Source organism: Stenella coeruleoalba (assembly GCF_951394435.1).
Source record: "Stenella coeruleoalba genome assembly, chromosome: 9".
Classification (NCBI taxonomy): domain Eukaryota; kingdom Metazoa; phylum Chordata; class Mammalia; order Artiodactyla; family Delphinidae; genus Stenella; species Stenella coeruleoalba.
Window position 1 is genome coordinate 26,466,463 of NC_137155.1, and position 12,758 is coordinate 26,479,220.

Sequence of the window (12,758 nt, forward strand, 5' to 3'; positions counted from 1 at the left end):
TCCACTCTCACCACAATTATTCAACATAGTTTTGGAGGTCCTAGCCAGAGTGATCAGAGAAGAAAAAGAAATAAAAACTGGAAAAGAAGAAGTAAAGCTGTCACTGTTTGCAGAAGACATGATCCTCTACATAGAGAATCCTAAAGATGTTAAAAGACAACTACTAGAGCTAATCAATGAACCTGGTAGCAGGATACAAAATTAATGCACAGATCTCTTGCATTCCTATACACTAATATTGAAAAATCTGAAAGAGAAATTAAGGAAACACTCCCATTTACCACTGCAACAAAAAGAATAAAATACCTAGGAATAAACTTACCTAAGGACACAAAAGACCTGTATGCAGAAAACTATAAGACACTGATTAATTTCTTTAGAAATTAAAGATGATACAAATAGATGGAGAGATATACCATGTTCTTGTATTGGAAGAATGAACACTGTGAAAATGACTATTCTATCCAAAGCAATCTACTGATTCAATCCAATCCCTATCAAACTACCAATGGCATTTTTCAAAGAAGTAGAACAAAAAATCTTAAAATTTGTATGGAGACACAGAAGACCCCAAATAGCCAAGGCAATCTGGAGAAAGAAAAATGGAGCTGGAGGAATCAGGCTCCCTGACTTCAGACTATACTACAAAGCTACAGTAATCAAGACAGTATGGTACTGGCACAAAAACAGAAATATAGATCAATGGAACAGGATAGAAAGCCCAGAGATAAAGACATGCACATATGGTCACCTTATCTTTGATAAAGGAGGCAGGAATGTACAGTGGAGGAAGGACAGCCTCTTCAATAAGTGGTGCTGGGAAAACTGGACAGGTACATGTACAAGTATGAGATTAGATCACTCCCTAACACCATACACAAAAATAAGCTCAAAATGGATTAAAGACCTAAATGTAAGGCGAGAAACTATCAAACTCTTAGATGAAAACATAGGCAGAACACTGTATGACATAAACCACAGCAAGATCCTTTTTGACCCACCTCTTAGAGAAATGGAAATAAAAATAAACAAATGGGACCTAACGAAACTTCAAAGCTTTTGCACAGCAAAGGAAACCGTAAACAAGACGAAAAGACAACTCTCAGAATGGAAGAAAATATTTGCAAACGAAGCAACTGACAAAGGATTAATCTCCAAAATTTAGCTCATACATATCAGGAAACCAAACAGCTCATGTAGCTCATACACACCAGGAAACCAAACAACCCAATCCAAAAATGGGCAGAAGACCCAAATAGACATTTCTCCAAAGAAGATATACAGATTGACAACAAACACATGAAAGGATGCTCAACATCACTAATAATTAGAGAAATGCAAATCAAAACTACAATGAGGTATCACCTCACACCAGTCAGAATGGCCATCATCAAAAAATCTAGAAACAATAAATGCTGGAGAGGGTGTGGAGAAAAGGGAACCCTCTTGCACTACTGGGGGTAATGTAAGTTGATACAGCCACTATGGAGAAGAGTATGGAGGTTCCTTAAAAAACTAAAAATAGAACTACCATGTGACCCAGCAATCCCACTACTGGGCATATACCCTGAGAAAATCATAATTCAAAAAGAGGCATGTACCACAATGTTCATTGCAGCTCTATTTACAATAGCCAGGACATGGAAGCAACCTAAGTGCCCATCAACAGATAATGGATAAAGAAGATGTGGCACATACATACAATGGAATATTACTCAGCCATAAAAAGAAAAGAAATTATTTGTGGTGAGGTGGATGGACCTAGAGTCTGTCATACAGAGTGAAGTAAGTCAGAAAGAGAAAAACAACGTATGCTAACACATATATATGGAATCTAAAAAAAAAAAAAATGGTTCTGAAGAACCTAGGGGCACGACAGGAATAAAGACGCAGCCGTAGAAAATGGACTTGAGGACATAGGGAGGGGGAAGGGTAAGCTGGGACAAAGTGAGAGAGTGGCATGGACATATATACACTACCAAATGTAAAATAGATAGCTAGTGGAAAGCAGCCACATAGCACCGGGAGATCAGCTCGGTGCTTTGTGACCACCTAGAGGGGTGGGATAGGGAGGGTGGGAGGGAGATGCAAGTGAGAGGAGATATGGCGATATATGTATACGTATAACTGATTCACTTTGTCATAAAGCAGAAAGTAACACACCACTGTAAAGCAATTATACTCCAAAAAAGATGTTAAAAAATAAAATAAAATAAAAGCCCAAATCCTTTACATTCAAAATCCTTTTTTTTTTTTTTTTTAGTTTAGTTTGATTTGGTACCTCTGCCTCTGCCTGTGTGTGCTTGCATGTTTGAAATGAAAACCAAGCTGTCTTCTTTGATCAGGTTGACTGTGAAAATGGACATACTATATGAGGCACCATTTCTGTGGCTTCTTTCTCTCTTTCATGTATAGGTCCTCTTAGTATATTAACTTTAAAAAGTATGTTTCTTTAATTAATTACTATAAAAATTGTTACAAATCAAACTAATAGGATTTTGCAGACTTTTTGAAAAATGTTTTCTTCTTTATGGAAACATGTATTTTGCAAACATTAACATTGACTTTAATTATTACAAACAAAATTAAAAAGCATGGATGTCTTTGGCATTAGGCCAATTTATCTCTAACACATTATAACATTGATGTTGAATCCTATTTGTTAAGTGTGTCTTTGAAGCCATGAAACCTGATAGATTACCATTAAAGTGAACACAGATTGTGTTTAAAAAATGAATTCATAAAACAAAGATTTCAAAATGTTATACTGAACACTCCATATTAATAAAATGCTTGCTTATGACCTTCAGGATAGGCAACTTCAATAACAATTATCAGGCGTCTTTGTAGATCCAGAATGAAACCAAACTGATTATGATAATGACACACTATAGAATTTCATCCCCATATTTGCTTTTTAAGTATGGCATAAAATAACAGTATTTAATTTAAAGGGCATTAAATTCACATCATCTCCATAAGTATAGAGCCCAGTTTACAGATGACTACAATGAAGAAATCTGCTAGCAACCTGACTTTGGTTCTCAACCTTTTCTAAACTTATGTTCCTTGACACTATATGCTACATGGAATAGTAAAGACATCTGAATTCAAATATTTTGAAGAAATGTGTATTTAGCAACTGAATACATGCTAAAAGGAATAATTTACAGCAGCAGTTTCATTACATTTTTCTCTCCAGTTTTCTAGTTCCCATCTGAAATGCAATGATAAATACAGATATGGAACGTATTTACTACCTGGCAAAAAAACATGCTGATTGAATGGGCACACAGCTTCTGCCCTTAAATAGCACATAAGCCACCTTGTTACCTATGTGGGAAAATCTTGCATTTTAGGATGACGTTGAACACACTGAAATGGAGTACCTACAAAAAGTTGCATTTTACACTGTCCTTCCTCTTCTTTTCAAAATTATGTACATCTCTGTTGCCTAATGTGTAGGTAGCAAAAATATTAAACACATACCACTGAAAATCACTAAATAATACATAAAATGTAGCAGTAAGTGTACATTTACATTTTGCATTTGATTTCAACTGGGCCATAATTTCTCTGCTGTGCTGTACCTTTTTCCTATTTTAAGATTGCTGTAATAATCTGTTCAAGGTCACACGAGTCTCTTAACAAAGTTTCAACTCTGATGATACATGCATAAGCCAAAGTCTATTGAAACTGAATTAAATGGGACATTAATTACTTTTTGTGCAAACTGCCCACCTCAATACCCATTGGCAGAAGATTATGACTGTAATAAGACTTATTTACCTGCATGTTATATCTATAATTTTCTTCGAAAACTTAGACCTGATTTATGAAGACATGTCAGTGGATTTGTTTTTGTTTCTGTTAGTTGAAATCTACACATTCTTTCTATGGGTATTTCATAATGCTAAACAAAATGCATTCAGATATTGGAAGGCATCCCTGAAGTTATACAATCTCTACCCCTTCAAATCCTTTATTTTTGAGGACTAATAATAAGATACTTCTGTTATTGCAAATAAATTTGTTTCAGCTACAAATTTAGAATAAAATGCAACACCGAATTTTAGTAAAGATACTCTATGAGAAATTTTTAAATGACCTATTTTTGGAGCACTCTTGGTTTTTTGATTTATATCTCATTTTTTTTTTTTTTCCTCTACAGGAGTCTCTCCTTCAAACAATTTAAAATTTAGCTACCATTTGAGGATGTACTTCTAAAAGTAACATTGTATTAATCATTGGAGCCTAAAATTGAATGTAGAATATTTTTAGGCTCCCATTTGAAACAAACGTCAAAAAATCATTTATTCAAAGTAATCATTAAAACTGAAACATGAGCTTCCATCTGTGAATATTTCAGCTGATAGAGAATTCAAAAAAAGTTCACTGTAGTCTGAGGTGAGAAATTAATGCTGAGTTAATTAGAATCCCAAGACAGCTAGAGTTACAATTTCAATGCTGCTTTCATTAATTAGCAATAAGATGTTTCCTTTGCATTTTTGTGCGTGATGAAGGACCCAGAGAGGGATTCTTGGAAAGATGAGTGCAGTGCAAAACTGCATTGCAATGCTGAAGGTCTTATACATCTTGAAGTCAATGATTCTCAAAGAATCATCTTAGGACAATGAAGCAGGCAAGCCCTTAATTAATAATCTTTTATCTTATTTTATAAGTTGTTGCAGGAGACAAAGAGCTTTACATGTTTTAAGTGTGAGCCGTGTCCTGGAAAATAGTTTGTATAAGTCACTCCCATTGACCTGAAAAGAGTCATGTGTTCTTTAGACAGATAATTGTCTTAAACAAGGTGAGATAAGAGGCAGCTGATAAAAATGTAAACAGAGTTGGGAAATTTGCTTTTAGGAGGTTGTTCTGAATATTACTGATCTCCCTCTTCTCAAAAAAATTAAGTGACAGATAAAATTCCAAATGGAGTCATGAGAGAGAGTTTTTATGTCTCAAATATCAGGCAGGAATTCAAGCGCAGAATTAAGACATTTTCTATTAACATTAAACCAATGCTTACTATTTGCATGAAATATGCAGTTCCTTTTCTCTTTGTGGATCCATTAGGTACAAGAAAATGCATTTACAAATCTATTTCTTTCTTCTCTTTTTTTTTCGGGTTAAATGCTCTGTTTTTCTAAGAACATTATGCAGGTTCTAATTAATTTAGATAATATTTGAAGAAGGGGAAGTTTTTTTTTTAATTCCTCAGAGAAATAAAGCATAATTTATATCCAGATTTTAGGAATTGGTTGTTAATGATGTATATATGTTTCTAGGACAATATTGGTTATTCCTCTTGCAAAACTGAAAACAACGTTTTAAAAAAAGCAGCACACATTGGAGTTTTTAAAAACAAAAACTACATAGCACAATAATTGTAAGACAAAAACCTACTCTAGCTTAGAAAAGAGCTACTTTTTTCTGCATATTTGTCATGGTACATTTAAATTATAGTTTTAATAAAATACATCTTTAGATCAAAGCTGGAAGAAGACATCAGTAGTAGATCAGTGTATTCCATTTTTCTTCTGGATGATGGATGGTTTATGTTTTTCGTATTTCCACAGACCGTTTAATTCAGTATCATCTTACTCCTCCGGTACATATAAACACGAGTACTGGTAGACAAAAAATATGCTTGAATCCAACAGTGTTTTGGAATATTCATCAGCTTAGTAAATCCATGCAGTTTAAAACTTCTAGTTCAATAAAATGGCTTTGCTGATGCAGTTTTTCTTCTTTAGATGGCAACATGGCAAATGACATTTTTATTTCTCAGGCAAAGAAGAAAGCAAAACCTGTATAGTGAAATCTCATAGGAAACATTAAGTCACTAGTGTGAACATCTGCATTCACCTGACCTCTATTAAGTGTTGGTATTAGGAAGAAAGCCTGTTAGTAAAGTTACTCATGGACTTAATTTATAATTGGTGGAACTCAGGTGCACTTCCCACCATTGTAAACATCCACATAATGCCATGAAAAAAGTTCATGTATATTGCATTTTTTCCAGTTATTGTCTAGGCAAGTTTCTACTTGTTTGAGGTTTCTAGAGGTAATGCAGCTCAGACACTCCTGGGTGCCCTCTCAAATTCGTGGGTCCTCCTGTTTCTACCTTTCTTATTTTCCTGTAAGTGCTTCCATTTGTTACTGTTCCCTTGGGTATGTCCTGGCCTTTGCCGACGCTGTTTTCGGTCCCTTTTCCAAACTTGTTCGCAGAACTCATCCATTGTGTTCAGGTTGGGGTGGTTGATGAGTTGCATGAAGTCTCTGTACCAGACCTTCTGGCTAGGTGTCATGCTGTTGGAAATTTCTTTGGTCTTAGAGCCATCTCCATCATCATCTTTATGAAGAAGTTCTTCCAAATGCTCTGTGTCGATGACTTCCAGGGTCACTTTAAGAAGAGTTTGCATGAATCCGTGTTCCACGGCATGACAGAGGTAATTGCCTGAATCCTTCCGCTGCAGACTACGCAATAGAAGGCCTTGTTCGGTCCTAATGATATGATCATCCACTCTGATCTAGCAAAAGACAAGATGTAGTAAAATCATACATATTTACAAGAAATATAGGCTCCAAAACTCTGTCTCAGCAAAAATTCAGACTGTGTACTGAGACACATTTTCAGTTAATAAAATTTCTAGTTTAAGAGAAATGACTGCATTTTACTATCAGGGAAAAGAGTTGTACATTTCTTCCAATTGTTTTTAAGAAGCACTGCAAAATATTGCTGTCTCTTGTCTTAATAGAATTTCTCATAATAATTTAAAGTAATCAAGATAATGGGATGAAAGGACAAAGATATACTTTATAAATTTGAAATAAGCTATATAAATATAGGTGAAAGTTAACATTGAATATTGGAATTGGAAATATAGAAACATGATACTAGAAAACAATGCAGCATTAGAATAAATTTAAAATAAGGATGGAAAAAGAGAATAAGTTCAGCAGTTGAGCAACCAGAAAAAACATGGGATTGCATGCTTACTTATTTATTCAATTTCCTAAGTCTTAGATGTGACATGAAGATAGGCTATTTAATATGTCTAACCTCACTTTTATTTTGCATACAGTTTACAAAAGAGATCTCTGAAAGCCACAGCTGGTAATATATAAAATCAACCTTAACATTTATATGATGTGATTACATGTTTGAAGACTGCTTCAACTGTCAAAAGAGATAACAGAAGGGCTTTTACTTCTACATTCAGATTATGTTTGTAAAATTGTCTGCACATTGTACATTCACAAATCACCTACATACTATGGTTACCCTATTTAACACTTTTTAAAAAGTTTTAAAGGCTCACAGTACTCACTGAGATTTTCTATGTATATGTTTTTTAAAATTTTACAGAGGAATAAATGGATCCACAGAGGAGGAAGATTTGTGTGAAACTACATGCACAGTTCACATCAGAGTTCATAACTGTACCTCAGAACCTTTATCCAAAATCTACTACTCCTTTCCCTTAACTGCCCCTTCCCATTTGAGGAGGAAGTTAATGGAGAAAGGAAAACATGTTTGGAGAGCAGAATTAATTGAACAAAAGTTAAAATTAGTAGAAGGATCAGATTTTTTTCTTGTATATGAATGTAGATAACATAATTGTTTTGTAGATAACTCCAGGAAGAAAAAAGTCTCTAAAATATATCCCCAAACAGCTTCTGAGACAAAACTCTTACCAGTTCACCTTTGTTTCTCTAACTCCTATCACAAAGCCTGTGATAAAATCAGCCTTCAATGAATACTTGTTTAATGAATGAGTATTGGTATGTTAAGAAAAGAATAAATATTCACTACTTTTTTTTCCCCTCTCAAGTCAACCATGCTGGGGTCACTTAACAGCATATGTCATATAGAATTAATCCAGTCAGTTTCTTTCCTATACCTCTTCTTTTCGCTCTTCATTTCGCCTCTGGAATTGCCAATAGACCAGAGCTCGCTGTGATTTTGGACTGCATTCCAGGAACGTGCTACTATTTTCTACTCCATAGATGATTCTTTCTTCAAAGCTGTGGCCATGGTGATTATCTGGCCGGTGATGAGGAAATGAAATGAGAAAATGTTAGAGAAGTAAACTCAACTTTCCAAAGTATTTATTCAGAAATTCAGGAGATGAATTTGTTGCCAAGTTGGAAGTCTTTTCCAATTTGATTGAAGATGGCAGAAATGACAAGGTTTCAGAATTCAAGTGTCTACTAAATAGACTAATTATTTCAGTATGGGTTATATAAAGCATATACAGAGATTTGTCTACCAGAAAATAGCATTACATTAACAAAATCAGTCATGTGTGCAGTATAACTATACATTTATATGCCATGATAATACTCTCCAAGATATTATTTTCATTGTAAAACTCTATGCTCTGACTAATGGTGCCAGTGAATTTCTGCCACAATTCTCCAGCAGAAAAGTTATTCGATTGGGTTTTTGGAAATAAGAGTCCATTTCTGAGAACTTAATTTTGCCTTTTTGTGTTTGTTTTTCATCTGTAAAATTAAATTTACCAGCCAGTAATATTTATCTAGTATTTTACAGAAGGTAGAGTTCAGGAAGTTTATACTCCCCACCAACAACCCTTAAGTAATCCACAAGTTTGATCTGAAGATCAATTGGTGTGAAACGTTTGGGATGGTTCAGAAGAAAGACGCACAATTATAATGCAATGTGGTTTCAATTGTCCTTATTTTAAAATGACACATCTTTTATTATTTTCAAGAATTAGGCTAAAGAAGATGGCAAGAATATGTAATAAAATGCAGCAATAAGAAATTCTGTTTCCTGATTAAGTTTCTATTATTTTACCCTTTATGTAACCTCCTTCAATGTGGTAAATGAAACACAGTTAAGATCAAAAGTACGACACGGGGTGTCTAGGTAAAACTCATTTAGAGAAGAAAAACTCCTTGTTATCTTGTTTAATCCTGTTTCCTTTATGACATCCTGTACAATCTGGAACTCATTAAATTAATTTAGAAAATAATAAATATATTTTCACATGCACAGAGGGCTGACAGTGTAGACAGATGAAAAATTTTTGTTTTCTTCTTCAAACTCCGCTAGATTTTTAATTAAAAAAATGTTTCCCCCTTTTTTGCATCACTTTGACAGTTTTACTCTTGTTATAACTATCTGAGTACTTCTGTCTGTCACAGACAGTATGATTTGCTCTAAGTTTAAAACTTTCCAAAATCCTGCTTCCATCCAATTCCCATACACAGCCTATGGCCATCATCTCCTATTCTCACCCTTCCTATAGTCAATATTCTGCCTGCATTTGCTATCTCCAGGGATGTCAGTCCCAGTGCTTTTTCCTTTATTGTTCTAGGTGTGAAACAAAACTCTTCTAATATTGGGAAGTATCTGTCTCTTCTTATTTAAAAGATGAATCCTCTAGAAATAATAAAAAACAGGAAATGACTGAAATGTAAAGAAATAATATTTAACTCATTCCAAGTCACAGTTTATTTCATGTTGGAGATATGTATATCTGTGTGTCAATATATACATGCACTATGGTAGTGTTTTTCTTTTCCCTCTGAAATTATTAGTATATCTTTGATTGAATAGATATGGCACATGTTGCTGTGCTAGTTTGCAAGACATCTGCTTCCTTGGATAGAGATGAATTGAGTGTCTATGTCCAACACGAGCTGGGAGATCTGTGATTCAGGAGCTACCATGAATAATTAGAATGCCTTGTCACAGAGGTTTTTAGAGTTTACATAGAATGCATTTTTTTTTTCTGCTAATGGTTGTGCAGTTTAAACTTATTTGATTTAGAAATTATTTTACTTGTAATATTATGCAACCTGAAAAAAGGTGGAAATCTGCAATATGCAACAACATGGATGAAACTTGAAGACGTGCTAAGTGAAATAAGCCAGTCACAGAAAACCAAATACTGCATGATTCCACTCAGATGAAGTATTTAAAGTAGTAAATACTCGTAAAAGCAGACAGTAGAATGGTGGTTGCTATGGGGTGGGGGGGGAAGGGAAATGGGGAGTTGCTAGTCAATGGGTATAACATTTTAGTTATGCAAGATAAATGAGATCTTGAGATCTGCTACACAACATTATGCCTACAGTGAACAATACTTCAAATTTTGTTAATAGGGTGGATTTCATGTTGTGTTCTGACTCTAATAAAATAAAAACATAAAAAAATATTTAATTAAAAAAAGAAATCCTATTACTTTTAGGAAGTAACTTTTCATTCAATATCTACATATTACTGAATCATAAGATATATGACAGCATGATAACACAGAAAAAAATCAGCTGGATTTAGAGACAAACAGTATGGTTATCCACCAGTATCTTCTGTCTTGCCAGCCATGCCTCTCAGGTCTAGTTTTCTTGTAGAAATTTATGATAATACTTGTCTCTCATCTAATTTGTCCAAGTTACTATAGATATCTATAGAAATCTAAGGTATAAATAAGTTATTGCTCTCAAACATAGAGATCTGTATAAATCCTTCAGTACATTAGTTGATACTCAGATAAGAAAAGCAATGTAACTTGTATAATAAGAAATAATAGAGCTTAATATAAATGAAACATCTATTAGGTACATTTTCAAAAAAGTCACTGTTTGTCTTCTCAATTAATTTAATCATTCTAACTGATCCATAGAGAACTTTCTGTTACCTCTAGAGTCTTGGGAAATCTACTTAGTTTTTAGTTTCTCTCCAAGATCTCTGGTGACAGCAAATGTTTCCCAAAGCCCATTAAAGAAAAGAATTCTCTTAGTGGTAAATGTTTCCTGAATTTAAAAAATATTCATGTTACTTATCTATAGTAGAATCTAATAAATTTATACCAAGTTGTTTTTGGTTTAATATAGCAATAGGCCATGGACTTCAAGAAATATCATGACATTCAGATACTTTCCCACCTGAATAAGATAAGAAGCACAACTGGTGAATTTGGTTCACTCTCTTGGTGTCTTAATAACTACTCTTGCCAATACGTTAAGGATTCATTCCCCTCTAAGTTGGCCCTTTCTTTCTCTCCTTTGTCGAAATTGAAAGCAAAACAAAATCTTCTAGTTAGTAAGCAGTGAAGCTAAAAGTCCTGTCATATTAACTATCAGTCTTAGTATACAGAGGTACTACTCTCTTTCTTTGGTTTGAGAGTCTCCTACTGTATGTTCTGTTAGATTCTGCGACTGCCAAAAAATAGAAGAAACTAAATATCTTTTGAATACACTTGTTTCTCTTAATTCCTCTGCAGTAGAATGTTTCTATCATCAGCAACTTTTAATTTAGGACCAGAACTTTCATTCACAGTGGCCTCAGCCAAGCATTCATATATTTGGGTGCTTTGACGTCACACCCTGTAAACATTTTTTCTGTTAATTTCTCCACACCCGATACCTTATAAACAGATACTCAATAAATATTTAATTTTAAATTTATTTTTATACAATTCTTACCAGTTACACTCCATTTACAGTTATTACCAAATATTGGTTATATTCCCCATGTTGTATAATATATCCTTGCAGCTGATCTTACACCCGATAGACTACTGGAAGGCACTCAGTAAATATTCATTCCCTTTTCTGACCCTTCTGTCCCAACCACTTGAGTAAATTTTGTACAACATAGGAAACATTAGGGGTCTAATAACAATATGTTTTTCTCTCTCTTCTTTTCTCCCTCCTCTCTTCCCCCCCATAACCCCTTTACCCCATCTCTGTCTCGTTCTTTCCCTCTCTTTCTCTCAAAAAAAAAATTTAACAAACAGGAACAACATTTTGATTCTTGACTTCTAAACTTATTAGATTTTCAATTTTTTGGATGCCAAATACACTATCATTTTGACTGTTATTAAAGCAAACAGCTCTGCATAGAAATGGTGGCATAGAATATAGCTGCACTATAAGTATTTTTCAGAGCATATACTGTTGAACTCATAAATACACAATATAAATCAAAAGCTCACCTGAGAAAACATTGTTGATTCAAGATTTCCTGAAGGATATGAAATCTTGCACATTCAGGTAAATCTAATCTAAAATCTCTCTCTGGATTACAGTTGAAACAAGAGCAGTTTACATGAAACACATTGTTTTAATCCCATGATATAATTGATTTTATTGAATCCTGTTGAGTGGGGTCCCTCTGATCTGTTGAGGGAACCCATAAGCAATACTCTATGGATTCGCTCACTGTGTTTATGTCCCACTGTTGTTGACTATGGTGTTCATCTTTGGGAAATTTTTCTAATGTTAGTTTTTAGGAATTATTGAGATTCGCTTGAACAACTGAATTTTTTAATGAATTTTGTGACTCACCACTTGATCATATTTCTCCCCCCACATTGGCTGAAAAAAACCATTAAACAAATTTATGTCTTACCCTTGTAACTTCTTAGTAAATATGTTCTTGTCACATGCCTGGTTTTGTTCTCTGTCAGTACATCTGCTTTGCCTGTGTGACATTATTGCTGCCTTTATCCTATCTTTGCTTTTAATCAAACAACTGCAAATTGTCTGAAATATATTAGGTCACTTATCAATTACAGACAGCATATACTTTTTATACTCCCCTTAAATATTTTTTGTTATTAAAATATATCTACATACAAATAATAGTACATTGTCTGGATACAGAGGTAGTCATAAATATGTGAGGTGATATTACTGTTATTGCTGTTCTTGTGATAGTTTCAACTGTTTATTCAAAAATTAAAATCCTTTATTGAGAAGCCCTAATGAGACAA

The 12,758-nt window shown here is 33.9% G+C and overlaps 1 protein-coding gene across 16 annotated transcripts in view; it reads right to left on the reverse strand.

The window, feature by feature from the left end:
* SEMA3A (semaphorin 3A) overlaps nucleotides 1-12,758 on the reverse strand; it is an 859,827-nt gene that overhangs the window by 51,434 nt on the left and 795,635 nt on the right. For 10 of the 16 annotated variants that reach the window (XM_079931561.1, XM_079931559.1, XM_079931562.1 and 7 more), the window contains 2 exons: nucleotides 7,911-8,053; nucleotides 2,657-6,536 (listed from right to left, as the gene is read on the reverse strand). In XM_079931561.1, coding sequence (XP_079787687.1) covers nucleotides 6,081-6,536; nucleotides 7,911-8,053 — 599 coding nt within the window. In that variant the 3' untranslated portion in view covers nucleotides 2,657-6,080. Of the gene's footprint in view, nucleotides 1-2,656; nucleotides 6,537-7,910; nucleotides 8,054-12,758 lie in introns of those variants that run through there. The other 6 variants (XR_013829775.1, XR_013829776.1, XR_013829777.1 and 3 more) reach the window with 1 other exon arrangement.